This window comes from Dasypus novemcinctus, chromosome 3, assembly GCF_030445035.2.
Source record: "Dasypus novemcinctus isolate mDasNov1 chromosome 3, mDasNov1.1.hap2, whole genome shotgun sequence".
Lineage (NCBI taxonomy): Eukaryota > Metazoa > Chordata > Mammalia > Cingulata > Dasypodidae > Dasypus > Dasypus novemcinctus.
The window spans coordinates 14,292,914-14,309,485 of NC_080675.1; the positions used below are offsets into that span (position 1 = coordinate 14,292,914).

Sequence of the window (16,572 nt, forward strand, 5' to 3'; positions counted from 1 at the left end):
CGCGACCCTAACACGCAGCCCGGCGCGAACGAGGCCGGAGAAGGCGCGGCGCCTTTAAGAGGCGGCGGCTGCCCCCTGGCGGCGGGCGCGGCCGCGCTTCCCCGGCGCCCCGCGGGCTCCAGCGGGCCGGGCGGCCGGGGCTACGCGGGGCCGGGCGCGGCGGGGGCGCGGGCGCGGGCCGCCGAGGAGCCGGCGCCGGAGGGGAGCGGGCGGCGGCGGCGGCGGCGGGCGGGGCGCAGGCCGCGGGGGCCCAGCGGGCCGGGCAGGGCCCGCGCGGGGCTCGGCGGGTGGGGACGGAGGAGGGCGCAGGGCGGGCGCGCGGGGGCGGGCGCGGGGCCGCCGCCTCCTCCTGCCGGCCGCGGGCGGGCGTGCGGCGCGGGGGCCGCGGGGGCGCGCGGGGCGCCGTCTGGGCGGGGAGCGCCGCCCCGCCGCCGCCCCGGCCCGCGAAGTTGCCGGCGGGCGAGCCCCGCGGGCGCCCGGGCGGCGGGGCGGGGGCGGGGGCGGGGGCGGGGGCGGCCCCGCCGCGGCCGCAGCCAGTGGGATCCCGCGCTGCGCGCCGCTCCCTCCTCCGGGCCGCCCTCCGCGCCCCTCCCGGCCGCGCTGCGCGCTCGGAGCCCCGTTCCGCGTCCCCGCCGCCGGGAGGAGGTGCCCGCACGCTCGCGGCGCGCGTCGGGCCGCCACCCTCGGCCTGTGGGCGATTTCCTCGGGCCGCGAGCTCCCCGCCGAGCAGGAAGATGCAGACCTTCCTGAAGGGGAAGCGAGTGGGCTACTGGCTGAGCGAGAAGAAGATCAAGAAGCTGAATTTCCAGGCCTTCGCCGAGCTGTGCAGGTGAGGCGGGGGGGGCAGCTCCCGCGCCCGGGGACCCCCGGCCTGCCCCCGGCTGCGCCTCCGCGGTGGTTTGGGGAGGTGGCGGCAGAACGGGAAGATGGGGCGCCCCGGGGTGCGGGGGCTGAGCGGCGGGGGGGGGGAGGGCCGGGTTGGGTTTCAAGAGAAGCGGTGGCCGGTGGAGGCGTCGTGGCGTGGGCTCCCAGGTGCACCGCGACCCCGGTAGAGGGGACCCCCCCCCCCAGCTGACCCGGGCGCGGCAGGAGCGCGGCCCAAGGTTGACCGAGGGGACCTGGGAAATCGGGGGGACCCACGCTGTTTACGGTGGCCGGAGGTTACTTTGGGGCTCTCGTGTTTTCTTTGCGCCGTCCCTTCCCTTTAGCGGAGAAAGGCGCCGGCCTTTGTTGACCGCCTACTGTGTGCCCCGCCTGGGTTCTGGAAGCCGTCATTTCATGCCCCGGGTGTCGAGCCTGGTGGAAGCGGGCAGCGAGAGTGTTGGTATGAACGTGGTGATTTGCTGTCTCATGAGAGCCTCGCAGCAGCCTTGTGCATTGGTGGGGCTGATGATTTCTGGGCCACGTGTCGGAGAAGGGGCCCCGAGACGCGGAGAGGCCAGGTCCCTGGCCTGGGGTCTCACAGCCAGGGAGGTGCACAGAAAGTGCTCTGTAAATGCAGGTGGAATCGAATGACCTTCCGCCAGCCGCCCCCCGGCCTCCTTGCTGGCCCTTGCTGGTGGAGACTCGGGGTGTTTAATAAGATCCCATTCTTCAGAAATTACAGCAGCGTAGAGGCTGGGCTCAGGTGTAGCTTGCCTTGTTCCACAACTGTGCCTTTGCCTCCCTGAAGCTGTTAGTGAAATCCTCTTCTAAAGGAAAGTCTTTAAAAGGATCTGGCTCTCGAAATCCTTTCGGAAAGTCCAGGTAGAAACCTTTCATGGGGTAGTGCTTCCACTAGGTAGCTTTGATTTTCAAAAACTGGCCCCACTTGCATTTTTTGCCCTGTTAAGTCCCCTACCATCTTGGAGAATTGGACAGTTGGGTTTCTTTAGCCTGGGTGTGTGCAAGTGAGTGGCTGGTCTCGGCTGGCATGTGCAGGCAGGCCTGGCACTCCTCTGTGCCCCTCCTGCTGCCTGGTCCCGGGTCCTGCTTCGCCTTGCTCCTCCGCCTGCCCCCCTGGCTCTCCTCTCCCCCAGCGCTCCTCTCCCCCAGCAGGAGGGGCGTGCCTTGCAGGAAGCAGCTTCTGGTTCTGGGTGCCTGGGTGTGGGATGGGGTTGGCTGCCTTCTCCCAGGCCGGCTTCCCAATGAGAAGGCTTTTCATGGTTGGGAGGGCGTGCAGAGCTGCCCTGGAATTCACAGGGAGTCAGGAGGAACTCGCAGTCAGAGCTCTGAAAATGGGTCTGAGGATTTGGGAACGCTAATAAGGACACTTGAATATTGCACCCTAGATCTAACATACACTCAAGGGAATGCTATAGACTCTGAATGTTTGGAGAAGCCTCTTTGGCATGAGCCCAGAACCTCAAAGTCCTGTTCTGCTGTGAGGCACTGGAGGCTCCCCTGTAGTCATGTAGGACCTGAGAACCCCAGTGTAGACCTTGCATCCTTTTTTATTGATGTCTCCGTTATTCCTGTCATCCAGTGTCTTCAGCTGAAGCATGAGGCTTCTCATCGGGTTGGTATGTTTTGTTCCGTCATTAGGAGATATAACAATCCTAGCTGAGACTCGTGGCTGCTTTCTCATGCTGGACTCGTGGCGCCCCCTGCCTTTAAAGGGGGCGGGAGGGGGGACCTTAGGGCGAGCTGGGTATCAGCTGGTTTGGGAGCAGAGTGTTAATTTTTCCGAACGGGTTGTTGTGCATAAAGTCTAGTTTCCTTCTTCGGTACCAAACATTGGCTTTGAAGAGAAAGCAGAGAGCATCTGGGTCATCCTAGAACCCTAGGAGGCCCATTTGGTGTTTTCATTAGGGAAGCTTTAGAGGTTTTGTCACTTGGGCTTAAGAATGGAAAGAAAACACCAAAAAATAGTTTTTCTGTTTCTCTTCTATTGCTTTCAGGGCAGTGCCCCCTAGTGGCCACATTTCTATACTGGGTGCAAAATGCTCCAACTGTTGAGATGGTGACTTTGCTGTTGTTTTGTTTGATCCGAATGTGGGTATGATTTTAGCGGCCCGAGAGGCAACACGGATGGACATTGCAAAGGTCGAGAATTCTGGGGGTGCAACCCTGCTACATTGATGGGTTGGGAATCGTCTACTAATTCTCTAATGAAAAAGTAGAGAAACGTATGAAAATGACAGACTGCTGTGCTCAGGATGTTTGGGGCAGTGTCAGCTCCAGAGAGGATGACCTGGATGGACAGGGCTGAGCTGTTTAGTTGAGTGGCAAGCCATGTACAAATCTCAGCGCAGGAAGGGGATGCTGGAGACCGTCTCCTCCAGCCCGTTTGTTTTTCTGGACGGAGAAGCAGGCGCCAGAGGGGCAGCTCCAACACTTGTGCTCCTTTCATTTAACTTCTGGAATGGGTCCAACCTGGAGATCTTGAGACCCGCATGGAAAGCCAACCCTTGTTCCTCGCGCCCCGCTGGCGGTCACGCAGCCTGACTCGTTCGCCTTCCCAGCGGCCCCGCTGCTGCCATTTTGTGAACACTTCCCTTGCAAGGCCGAGTCTGCTCCGAGTGTAAGGACTGGGCCTTCTTCTCTGAGGGGGCTTTGCACCTTGAGGGATCAGAAGGTGGCTGGGACTAGGTCCTGGGAAGTGCCCCACCTACCAGTCACCTTGGGTAGGTGCCATGGCCAACCCTACAAGGGGCTTGCGCCGTGACGGTACAGGGCTCTGGCTAGTCTAGTCCGCAGATGGACCTTGCCGTCAGCCTGGTTTTTAGTGGTACTTTGTGATCCTGTCACTCTTCTCTGGTTCTTTCCCTGTCCCCCGGGACGCCCGCTCGGCCGTGTCCTCTCTGCCCTTCAGCCTTCCTCCCCCTTCCCCTAACGCTGGAGCAACAGTGCAGCTCCCTTCACATCCTCTTTGTGGCTTTTCCAAGATGACAAGAAGGGACTTGAGAGGGGGAGCAAAGAAATAAAGCTGTCATTGGAAATGCCGGGTGATTTCTTTTACCTCTCTCCTTTTTAGTGCTCTGCAGTGCCCCGTTGGGGAATGCTGCCTCACCCAGGTGTCCTTTGTTCAGTGCTGGCTGCGCCTCTTCTCCGACTTGCCCTTGCGCTCCCATTCTTCTTTTCTTTGGCTGAACTGCTGTGGCAGGGGGTGGTGAAAAAAGTGCTTGCCTTCATGAAGCATTTAGGTATAAAATGTGGGTGAGCCTCTGTCCTTCTCTACAATACTAGCCAACTTTTTAAATGAGGGCCTTCCAGGGAGCTCATTTAATCCTCCTAAGCAGCCCGGGGTTGGAAGGATGGGGAAACTGAGGCTCGGGAGTGTTAGGGACTTACTGCTGGCACCAGCTCGAGCTTAGGCCCGAGGCCTTTCCGCCTGAGGACACGGCTTCCTTGTGTCCTGAGTGTCTTTTTACGCAGATGTGGGTAGGTGCTTCCTGGAAGGTTCCAGAAGCAGATTGTCTGTGAGGCCCTCGTCCTTGAGAGTCTTGGAGGCTGGCTAGGCAGACTTGGCTCGCAGGAAACGTGTGTGTGGAGTGGGCTCAGACCGTTCAGCATCTCGCCCTGCCCGCACAGGCCTCCCTTTAGCACAGCTCCCTCGGAAGGCGCCGGGCGTGCGGGCCCTCTGGGCTCATGTTTGGCGGGCACCCTCTGAGCCCAGGCCTGAGCCCAGGACTGGCTGGCTGCAGCGCCCTCATGGAGCTAGGACTTCGGTGATAACTGTAAACTGGCCTGGGGGGCCTGCCAGGGAGAGTGTAGGGTGCTGGCAGGGCCACATTTCATCCTGAAAAGATGGGGTCATCTCGAAGGTCCCTTTCTGCCCGGATGGCTTTAGCGTTCCAGACGGGAATTCTGGAGATTCTAGGGTGGGAGGAAAGGGGATCATTTCCAGGATTAAGTGATACTGGTGTGTGGGCGGGTATTTTCTTTTCGTTTGTTTGTTTCTTTTAATGGCTGGACTTGGCCCCATTTTGGGGGTGAGGGGGTGGGTGGGGTGCTGATTTAGGTTTCCTTTGCAGCTGTGCACCAGGAATATCCATAACTCAGCCTTCCAAATAAACACTCTCTACCAGTCTCCAAGAGAATAAATTAGACGCCAAGGGAGAGGAGATCTCCGCCTGGACGCCAGTTGTCTGTTGAGGAGAATGCCCAAGTTCCACGCCTGGCTCCACGCCTGACTACCCCTGGTGCCTGGGCATGTTACTTAACCCCTCTGTGCCTCAGTTTCCTCCTCTGTAAAGTGAGGATCAAATACATTACCATGCTAGGCATGTAAAGTGCTTAGCATGGCGCTGGGAGCTGTGTGTGCGCGCATGTGTTTGGAGGTAACCAGGATTGAACCCGGGACCTTGTACGTGGGAAGCAGGTGCTCAACCCCAGAACCACACCTGCTACCTCCGCGGTTATTTTTGTTGTTCTTGGGGAGTGGGTGAGTGGGTTTCTGCTGACATGGTGTCCCTGTTCAGGGACCTTTGGCGTTGTAGATATTGTCGTATTCTTGGTTTGGACAGTTTGCCCTGAAGTCCATATGGATTTTGAATGGTCATTTAGGGCTCGTGGATTTGAAGCTGGTGGGCCGGCGGGACCCCGATGTGCCTGGGCCTTCGGATCACAGCTGGACTCTGTTCCCTTTAACACCTGGTCCCATGTGTATCTTCCAACCACCCTGGGAGGCAGGTGTGCTGCCTCACCCTTCCATGGATGGGGAAACTGAGGAAATTATATGTGAATGCAAGGGGATACTTTCATTTTTTTTCTGGTTTGGAGAGTCAGAATTTGTGCTGGGTTTTCTGAAAGTGCCAGGAGTTTCCATGAGTGACTGTGTTATTATTATTAGCTAATGCTTATTTATTTAACATTTATTTTTTTTCTTTGTCTTTTTGAATATTTAGTCTGTGCATGTGGCTTAAAAAAAATTGGAGGACTCAAAGAGTACAATGAAAAGTCAGTCATTTTTTTCCTTCTTCCTGAGTTCCAGGTACCGGGGGAAACTACTGTTGGCAGTCTGGCTCTTTAGGTTTTTTGTTTTTTTTTTTTTAAAGCTTCCCTCTTTTTAAAAAAAGGATTTATCTATTTATTTATTCCCCCCTTGCAGCTTGTTCCTTTCTTTGCTGTCTGTCCATTTGCTGCACATTTTTTTCTGTATCTGCGTGTCTCCCTTGGGTGCGTTGTCTTGCTGTGCCAGCTCTCTGTGGCACGCGGGCCATCAGCTCTCTGTGGGCGTGGGCCAGCTTGCCTTCACAAGGAGGCCCCCGTGTGATAGACGGGAGCCCAACTGATTGAGCCACAGCCGCTTCCTCTTTAGGTACTTAGGCAAATACCTGTGCTTGTGCCTCTCTTCATACATACTAGGTGGTTCTGTCTTGGCTCATTTCACCTAACACTGTGCCTTGGAGAAATTCAACATCATTTCATCATTTGGAGACAGTTCTGTACCACCATCAGCCTCGTTTTTTTTTTTTCAGGTACTGGATCCAGGGACTGAACCTGGGACCTCGTATATGGGAAACTAGTGCTCAAACTACTGAGCCACACTGGCTTCTCTGAGTTGGTTTTATTGTTTGTTTTTGCTTGTTGTTTTGTTTTTGTTTTTTTCAGGTGGCACTGGCACCAAATCCAGGACCTCCCATGTGGAAGGCGGGTGCTCAACTACTTGAACCATATCCATTCCCTTTTTTAAAAAAATATTTATTTTTTATTTATTTCTCTCCCCTTCCCTGCCCCCCCCCAGTTGTCTGCTCTCTGTGTCCATTTACTGTGTGTTCTTCTGTGTCTTTGTATTCTTGTCAGTGGCATTGGGAATCTGTGTCTCTTTTTGTTGAGTCATCTTGCTGTGTCAGCTTTCTCCATGTGTGCAGCGCCACTCCTGGGCAGGTTGCACTTTTTTTGCATGGAGTAGCTCCTTACAGGGTGCACTCCTTGCGCGTGGGGCTCCCCTACGCAGGGGACACCCCTGCGTGGCACGGCACCCCTTGTGCGCATCAGCACTACATGTGGGCCAGCTCATCACTCGGGTCAGGAGGCCCTGGGTTCGAACCCTGGACCTCCCAGGTGGTAGACAGACGCTCTGTCTGTTGAGCCAAATCTGCTTCCCTCCCTTGTTTTTTGGTCCTGGCTGTGTGGTGTAGCCAGTATAATCATGGACCATGTTTTTTCCTCCACTCTTTGGCTGATGTGGGTAGTGCAGCCATGAGTTGCATGACCCCTTGCCTCGGTGCACGTTGCTAGATGAGCTAGTGCTAGGGCAAAGGGCATGGGCATTTTCTGTTTCCCTCTAAGTTCTAAAGCTGCTTGCAGAGAGGAGGTCCAGGTTTCATTCCCAGCGACGGCGAATGGGTGGGCCCTTTACCTGCGCTTTCCCGTGGCCAGACGCATGAGCAGCATGGTCCTTTGGATTTGCAGGTCTCTTGTTATGCCTGAGATTGCAGCGCTCACCGTGTCGAGAGCCAGCCGTGCCCCGGCCGGCAGCGGCCAGAGCTGGGGCTCAGTCCGCAGGCTCGCTGCCTCTGTTGCTGTCCACCCAGCCATCCTGCCTCCACCGATGATCTCTCCCACATGGTGTAACAGATTTTGGGCATTCAGCAAATACTTAGTGAAGTGCCTCGTGAGTGCAATTCCTGAATAGCTGGATATAAATGGGGTTTCTGTTTCCCCTCATATTTTGAATTCAGCTGGTAAACTAGCTTCTTGAAGGAATGCTTGTTACTGAAGAGTAATATTCATTTTAGAAAGAAAGCAAATAATCATTCAGGAGCTCTTCACCTACGTAGGTCCTGCCCTGGCAAAGGCAAGGTCTTAGACACCTTCCGTCCAGCTGCATGGATCGGGCCCACCCAGCCTTTGCCCCCGTGGCCCCTGGAGAGGTCTGGGTGTGTGGCCTTGCATTGGGGAGAGTGTCGGCTCCTGGGAGGGAGGCCCAGGCCCGGTGGGGTTGGCCCACGGTCACACGTGGGGATGTGGCAGGGGCCTTACTATGCGCCAAGCCCGGGGCCCCTCCCGGAGGCCGAGGCCTCCTCTCACAATGGCCGTTGCCATTGGGCTGTTTGAATTGCTCCTGGCTTTGTCTTGCCTGGTCGTAGCCTCCCTCAGAAAGCAGCTGCCCTTTGTGGCCTGTGCCTCCCCAGCGGGGCCTCCAGGTCCGTTTCTGTAGGCCCTTCATTGGCACCGTGCCAGGCTAGGAGTTGGCAGCCTTGGTCGTGCCCCCCCTGCCCTGCCTTTCCCCCACAGCCTGCTTTTAGGGCTCAGTGGGCAGATCTGTCACTGGCTATGAAGATTTGAGAATCACTCCCATGAGGGAGTCCCAGACCCCTGCCTACCCCTGCCCCCACATCCTCTGACAACAGGGCCACCCCGTGGGTGCTGAGCCCATTCCATGAATGCTGGGTGCCTGCACCAGGTGGGCAGGAACTGCCCTGCCTTGCCCACTGCTCTCTGTGTTCCTGGCTGCGTGTGCCAGTACATCCCTCTGTAGTGAGCTCTGCTAAGCTGCCAGCTGCTCCTGTGGGACAGAGTCCCACCCAAGGGTAGCTCCTGGGAGGTGTCTGGTGTTTTTTTTTTTCCTCCCCTTTTCACTCAGTCTGAATATTCAACACTTAGTGAACCCTGGCTGCTGAGCTGGTTTCTTTCTGGACTTGTTCATTGTCTTGTTTATTGTGTGTCTCTCCATTAAAAAGCTGGTTCTAGAAAGTTTTGTTCCCTGCTGAAATCCAGTACCTGTAGCCGTGTACACCGTAGGAGCTCATATATGCCTGTTAGCGAATGAACAAACGGATGTGCAAACTGTTGGCGTTTGGGAAGCTTCTTCCATGTCCCTGGGGCTCAGACAAAGCCACTTGTGACTCCAGCTTGCTCTGGCCAGGAAGGAAACCCCAGGGGTGAGGGAGATAGGACGGGATGAGGTGGTGGGTCCCTGGCCTGGGAGGAGCTCGTCTGCAACTCCTCTTCTTTCATTCATGCAGCAAATCCTGGGCATCTGCCCTGGTCTGGTTCTCTTGCACCTGGGGAGACAGAGGGCAAATCAACCTGCAGGTGCCTTTAAAACGCTGCAGGGTGCAGTTTGAGCCCCGAATCATGCAGACCAGGGCTGGCGAAGGTGGCTGGACCGCTTCAGCTCTCTGTGGTCAGAGAAGACCTCTGTGGAGGTGACATTTCACAGAGCGGGGCTAGCACCTCTTTTTCTCAGGGAGCCAAAAGACCCAGAGGCCAGGCAGTGTGAGCTCCCAGAGCCCACACATCCGGGCCTGCCCTTGGCTTCCGTGGGGATGGCAGGGACCTGTCTGGGGGCCTGTCTAGGGACAGGCAGACAGCTCTGGGCCACTTTTCCCTTCAGACAGGTTGTCCTTCCGTAGCGCTGTTCTCCTGATACCGGGATGAAGGTGGGTGGCTCTGGGACCCTCCTGCCAGCCTGGGCTCTGCTGTGGTCTGGGACCCAGTGGCAGGAGGGCAGATGCTCCCCACTGGTTCAGCCTAGTCTAGCCTTCTGTGTGTAGGAAGTTAGCAGTTCTGGGCCTTAGGTCTGTGTGTGTGTGTGTGTGTGTGTGTGTGTGTGTGTGTGTGTGGAGATACTAATCTTCCTTGTGGGCCTTAGGTCAGCTGACCTTTCCCAGTGCTCTGGTTAGGCCTCAGGTACGCAAGCGAGATGGAGAGGGAAGCTTCCCTACCAGCAGTCGTTTACATTGTCCGGTGTTTGCTGAACTTGCCCATTGCCCAACAGAAGAGGTACCTGGGACACTAGTGAAAAATACACCTTCTTGAGCACCCCTTTTCTCCCCCCAAAAAAACAAATTTCTAGAGAAGGGGCAGGGAAGGAGTCTGGGGAATCTCCTTTTAACAAGTGCCCTGATGATTCTTACTGTTCGGCACTTCTGAGAAACCTAAATTGTCATTTCCCCAAAAGATCCTGTTTGGGGAAACACCAGCTTAAAGAAGGCAAACCCAGTCTCTTTACTGCAGGGCTTTGGAGGCACTTAGGGGCTCCCGGGGAGGTGCGTGGGTTTGAAGCTTCCCAGGCTGGTCTTTCTGGAGAGCTCTTTTGTGGGAGTATTGACTTATGGGACTTGTGATCCCTGGAATACACTCTGGGAAACTCTCGTCTGGCATGGCCATCTGGTGCTTTGATGCGTCCTCTCAGCCTCACTGGATGAGCCATTTGGCCTGCTGATTGTTTCTTTTAAGGACGAGTCCCTCTCTCCTATTTTTAAATTTCTTCCCTTTGACTGCTGATTTGCAGTGGAGTGTCCTTAAAGGTGGATCCCAAGGCCTGACAGGAGCTAGTCTTTGCACAGGAAAGCATTCCTGGGGACTGGGCCAACCAGATGTGACACTGATTTATCAGTGTCAGCCAAAGATGCTTTACTTTATAGTTTACTCTACAGACTCATTGACTCCTCATCAGCAGTGCCTGTGGTCTGGCAGGTGGGCCAGCCCGGGGTCACTCCAGTAAAAGTAGAGCTTTGCAGGCACTCTTCTAGCTGGATGTGGGAGGACCAGCTTCTGCCAGGAAGCTAGGACTTGTGGCTTGTTCTGGAGGCCTGCCACGTGCCTGGAGGAGGCCCGCCACACACCACCTGGAGGAGGCCACATGCCTGGAGGAGGCCCGCCACACACCACCTGGAGGAGGCCACGTGCCTGGAGGAGGCCACGTGCCTGGAGGAGGCCCACCACACACCACCTGGAGGAGGCCACATGCCTGGAGGAGGCCTGCCACGCACCACCTGGAGGAGGCCACGTGCCTGGAGGAGGCCGGCCATGCACCACCTGGAGGAGGCCAAGTGCCTGGAGGAGGCCTGCCACGCACCACCTGGAGGAGGCCACATGCTTGGAGGAGGCCTGCCACGCACCGCTGGAAGAGGCCCGCCACGCACCGCCTGGAGGAGGCCACATGCCTGGAGGAGGCCTGCCACGCACCACCTGGAGGAGGCCGCATGCTTGGAGGAGGCCTGCCACGCACCGCTGGAGGAGGCCCGCCACGCACCGCCTGGAGGAGGCCACATGCCTGGAGGAGGCCACATGCTTGGAGGAGGCCTGCCACGCACCACCTGGAGGAGGCCACATGCTTGGAGGAGGCCTGCCACGCACTGCTTGGAGGAGGCCCGCCACATGCCTAGAGGAGGCCCGCCACATGCCTAGAGGAGACTACATGCCTGGAGGAGGCCCGCCACGCACCACCTGGAGGAGGCCACATGCCTGGAGGAGGCCTGCCACGCACCACCTGGAGGAGGCCACATGCCTGGAGGAGGCCTGCCATGCACCACCTGAAAGAGACCACACTCTTGGAAGAAGCCCACCACGTGCCTGGAGGAGGCCCGCCGTGCACTACCGGAGTTGATGCACCACACATCTGGGGGAGGCCTGCCAGGCACCACCTGGAGGAGACCACACACCTGGCGGAGGCCCACCACGCACATGAAGGAGGCCTGCCATGCCTCTGAAGAAGCCCTTCATGCTTCCGAAGGCTTGTGTTGATATTTCCCCCTGTGGCCCCAGACAGAAGGGGCTCCCCCTTAAATCAACAACTTACAAGATTTCAGAGGATAGCAAGAAGCTTCCACAGGCAGGCACCATCCAGGCTGGGATTCACTCTCAGGGCTGGTTAGCTCCTGAGACCGTGCTGGTTCTATCCTGCCAGGTCACCTTTGCCTTGTCTTTAATGGAATAATGATTCAAGCACCATTGACATGATACCCAGTTTCAAAACAAAACCATGGTGTTTTTTCCTTTGCAACCTCTTTGTGCAGTTGTTGGACCCAGAGGTGCGGTGGGTGGTGGAGATTATGGTGAACTCGGAGGCACAAAGTTTGTCTAGCTTGCTGTGTATTACTGGGTGGTCATTCTCCTCCTCGAGCCTCTGCTCCTCTGTCTGTAAGGTGGGCGTGGACCCCCCACCTCCGAGGGCTGTTGATCATGGTAGGTGCTTACTCACTGATGGGGCCACCTGCCATGCCTTCCTACCCTCCCAGGAATGGGGGACCCTGTGGGAGTCGCTGGTGGGAGCCCCCAGCTCAGGGGCAGACAGACAGCCGTCCCCTCCTGCCCTGGCATTTCTGGTGGGGGAGGGGTCTTTATGGTCAGGAACTAGGACACGTCCGTGGCCTCCCGGCATGCTCACTGGGGTGGTAGGTGGGTGCAGGGTGCTGAGAAGACACCCTTGCAGGAGTTTCACTTTCATTTCTGCCTCACCCTATTTCCATCCAGCCATCGCAGGCGGGGGTGACAACCTCGGGACCTGGCCCACAAGCCTGGAGCTTGTCTTGGGGTGGGGCCCAAGCCTCTTTTTAAAAAGGTACCCCATTCAGTCTCTCAAGCATTCATGGGATGTACACTTATTGAGTGCCCACTGCGTACCGGGTGCTCTTGGGTCCTGGGACGCCAGTGAACACCCCAGAGCCTCCTGTGGCCCCAGGGACAGCCCTTCTAAGAAGTCTTTCCACAACCGAGGGGCTCTGCCCCTAGTGTGCCGGGCTGGGTCTTGTGGAGGGGAGGTTGGTGGGAGAGGGTGTGGGTTGTGCAGGGTTCTCTTGCATTCTCCAGGGGGCATGGGGTGCTCTGGGAGAAGAGGGAGTGGAGAGAGGCGTGCCGGCACGTGCGCAGGTGCTTGTGAGTAGCTGGGATGCCGATTCTGCAAGGCTTGGCTCTTGCCCAGCATGGTTCTAGGTTTGTGGTCTTTATGAGGAATGGTCAGTGATGCAGACTGTTCTGGTTTCTCTCTGGGTGAAATCTCTTCTTCACTGTGCAGGTGAGGTTAGGAAGGCTCCAAGAAGATGCAGGTAGCCCAAAGTTGTGAGCGGGTAGGCGGGGCAGCTTGCATTTGAACCCGGGCCTTCCTGACACTAACGCTTGTTTTGAGATTTTATGGGGAGGTGGATTTGGCTGAACTGATAGAGCGTCTGTCTACTACACGGGAGGTCCAGGGTTCAAACCCAGGGCCTCCTGACCTGTATGGTGAGCTGGCCCACGCGCAGTGCTGATGTGCACAAGGAGTACCGTGCCATGCAGGGGTGTCCCCCACGTAGGGGAGTCCCATGTGCAAGGAATGCACCCTGTAAGGAGAGTCACGAGAAAAGTACAGCCTGCGCAGGAGTGGCGCCGCACACATGGAGAGTTGATGCAGCAAGATGACGCAACAAAACGAGACAGATTCCCAGTGTCGCTGACAAGAATGCAAGCGGACGCAGAAGAACACACAGTGAATGGACACAGAGAACAGACAACTGGGGGTGGGGTGGGGGGGAAGGGGAGAGAAATAAATCTTAAAAAAAATTTTTATGAATTCTTAAAGTCAGAGCCATTTTGGGAGCCTTGAAAGGAAACGGAGTCCTGGCTTTTCCATCAGAGATCTGTTGGCCTCCCTGTGGGCACAGCCCGTGCAGCCAGACTCTGGCCTGTGCCCACAGAGGTTTGGGTGCCCTGTCACCTTGCTGCTTCAGGAGGGCTGAAGCCCAAGGGGACGGAGGTCTGGGCTGGAACCTTCCAAAGGCCAAGCCTGAGGCCTTTGTCTCTAAACAGGGCAGTTCTCTTGCTGGCAGGAATGTGCTGGTTCCCTTGGGGGAGCTGATGGGGACCATCACTGGTGCTTAGGGGGCAGTGGATCTGCCTTTGAGAGCTCACATTAGCCTTTCCTTGAGATGGCAGAGTTGTACCTGCACTGCGTTATGTAGTATGACAACAGCGTAGCCTGAGAAATAACAGTGGCCCTGGTTTATTGAGCTCTAGCTATATGCCTCCACTTACTGGGCTCTCAGTCTTGGGATCCCATTTTACACGTGTAGAAACTGAGGCCCAGAGAGGGAAGTGACCTGGGGTTTCCTAGCTGGTCAACCTGCCTGTGTGGCACTAAAGCCCGTGCTCTTGACTGTACAGAGCTTTTTTTCTTTGCAGATGAAGGCAGGGGATGGCGTCCCTTTTGTCTGAGGTCTTCTGCAACCACCCACCCTCAGCACCCCATAGTTCACTCACTTTTTTCTCTTTCCTCTTCAATTTCACCTGGATTCATCGCTCTCCCGGAGCGTGTCCAGAAGTCCAGCTGCCGACTCAGTGTCCAGAGGTGTTGACCCCCACCCAGCCCGGGGAGGCTGGTGCTGAGCCTGCCCGGGACCCAGCCACAGGCCAGCAGTTGCCGGGGATCTCGTGGGTGCCGAGTTTGGGCTGCCCAGCTTGTGACGTGCTCTGTCCTGTGGCCACGGGCTGAGCCAGGTTCCCCGGCTCACGGTGAACCCGGCGTCCTCTCGGCCATTCCCGCCTCGGCGTGCTCCGTTTCTGCTCTGAGCCGGCGTGGACGAGGCCGCGTGGCCCATTCCTCTGTTTAAACGGCCACTCACGTCCCTTCCTGGGGGATCACCTTGGGAGCCTCAGAGCCTCTTCCACTGAAGCTGCTGCCATGGCCTAGAGGGTTTGGAAGCTCCTGGGAAAGATCCCCGAAGCCGGGGAGGCTAGTGGGACTCTCCTCTTTGGGCAAACCCCTCGTCTCGAGAGGAGAAGGAACTTGGGGCCTGCGCAGCTGCGTTTCTGGCTGTGCGGCTGGGCTGGGCCACCTCAGCTCTCTGCCTCAATTTCTGCATCTAATCGGGCGCTTTTAGCACCGGCCTGCAGGGTAGTGTTGCAGATGGGATGAGCTGTTGCAGGCCGGGTCCTTTCACCCCTTGGAAAGCTCTCACAGCTGATGCTGGTGTTCAGGGTGGGCCAGTGAGGTGGAGCCGGGCCCCAGGCCTCGGGCCCTGCCAGGGGGCTCACGCCCGAGCGGGAAGTCCCGTCACTGGGGAGGAAGACTGGGCAGGCCGAGGGCTCTGGCTTCCCAGGCCTCCTGGGCAGGGAGCGTGGCTGGCTCCCAGCTGAGGCCATGGAGTTAGCGACGGGACTCTAACCCAGACTCAGCCTCTCTGAGTGCCTGACCCCAGCTGGGTGGCCCCAGGTGCATTTCTGCACCTCTCTGGGCCTTAAGTTCCTCGCCCGTAGCAGTCAGCCTTGTTCCTGTGCACGGGGGGCAGAGAGGGGGTCTCAGCGCCCATGAACCTCCCTCTTTCCTTGTGTGGACCAGAGACTATCTCTGAAGGAGGGGAGGATGGCTGTCCCTCTCTCCGTTGACTTGTAGCCACACCACCTGCGTCATACAGGTGACGTCAGCGCACTGCAGGGCGACGTGCAGATTCACCATCTCGGGGTGGGGGGTGGGGATTGTCCACAACCTTTGAACCGGAAGGGGTCCTCGTGGACAAGGACTTGCAGCTGCGCAGTACAGGCTCATTCTCACAGCGACGGGTGTGCCCCAGGCCCCACCAGGTGGCTTGACGGTTCTGGTCTCCAGTGACCAGCTGGGGTGAGGGCGGGGGCTGCTCTCTGCCAGCCTCCGGCCATGGCCCAGGATGAACCCCGGGAAAGGGGGCTGAGTAGGACCAGGCGCTCGCCATGGTGTTGGGCCCTGCCTTCGTAAGCCTGTCCAGGTGCAGGCGGGTCCCAAGGACCCCGGACCCTGAGGCCGGGCAGGCTGGACGTCCGGAAGTGAGGCTCAGGCTGTCTGTCCTGTGGAATGGGGTCAGGCCACCCTGGCTTCAGGGTGAAGGCTGATGTCTCCCTGCCCAGCTGGGGCTGTCGGAACCCGGCGTTTTGACACCAAAGTATTTCGGAGTGAAACAGTCCTGTGTTATGTAAACACACGGCCTGTTGCTGTTCGGCCGGTCCTGCTCCGGGAGAGTTTAGGTGCTTTCCTCCAGGAGCCTGGAGGACTTGGCAGCTGTGAGCTGTTGGACTGGGCGCTTTTGGAGCTGGAGGGGGTTGCTCAGAGCCTCGGTCCTGCCGTGGGGAGCCTTGGTCTGGGGGGCCACAGCCAGGACGCTCAGCTTGGATGCACAAAGCTGCGTCCGTCCCCTCGCCATCCTAACACGCCTGGTGGGAGCTGCAGGGAGGATTTCCACCTGGAAACGGGGAGGAGATGAACGGGGAGTGGTGGCGGCAGGGGCCTAGACCCAGGCGGCAACACACCTGAGGGCCCCGAGCGCAGGATCCAAGCCCCCAGCCCGGGCCCCTCAGGGGTCCTTCCTCCACCGTGGGGTAGCCAGTGGCTGGCTGGGGCCCAGAGGCCCCTACCCCAGACTTGCATAGCCCCTGGCAGGTGTTGGTCCTCGTGTGTCCTGGGATTCTCGGCGGCCGCCTGCTCACCCCGATGACTTGGCCCTCGAGTACAGCTAGATTGGGGCAGTGCTGGTGGGAGAGTGAGGGAAGGGGCGACTGGCTGGCCCAGGTCAGCGCAGAGGAGCTGCTCAGGCCGCGCTCTGCTGAGGGCCCCCAGCTCACAGGTCCTGCGAAGGCGGTTTGCGGCTTCTGCTTCCAGCTCTGCTCGGGGAACTGCGGTTTGGAGCTGCGAGGAGGGCCGGCGAACCACAGGGAGGTCCCGGGTCTGTCCCGTCCAGCAGCGAGGAGGGCGTGCGGTGGGGGGGGGGGGGGTCCCTTACAGAAGGAGACGCTTTCCTTCCGTGACTTGTCCACTTGAAACCCTGCAGTTTCTTCTGGGCAGGTGCGCGATGGACTTGTGAACAGTACTAAAAAAATTCGTTAAAAAGTAATAACGCTAAAAAATTAAAGTCACACCAGAGTCCCTCACGCTGACCTCCGAGCAGCCACATTGATGCGTTCTTGCGTGTTCTT

General features: G+C 58.0%; 1 protein-coding gene across 1 annotated transcript in view; it reads left to right on the forward strand.

Annotated features, from left to right (window-relative positions):
• The first annotated feature begins 508 nt into the window (after positions 1-508).
• ITPK1 (inositol-tetrakisphosphate 1-kinase) overlaps positions 509-16,572 on the forward strand; it is a 176,737-nt gene continuing 160,673 nt past the window's right edge. The window contains exon 1 of the mRNA XM_058292392.2: positions 509-829. Coding sequence (XP_058148375.1) covers positions 735-829 — 95 coding nt within the window. The 5' untranslated portion in view covers positions 509-734. The remainder of the gene's footprint in view (positions 830-16,572) is intronic.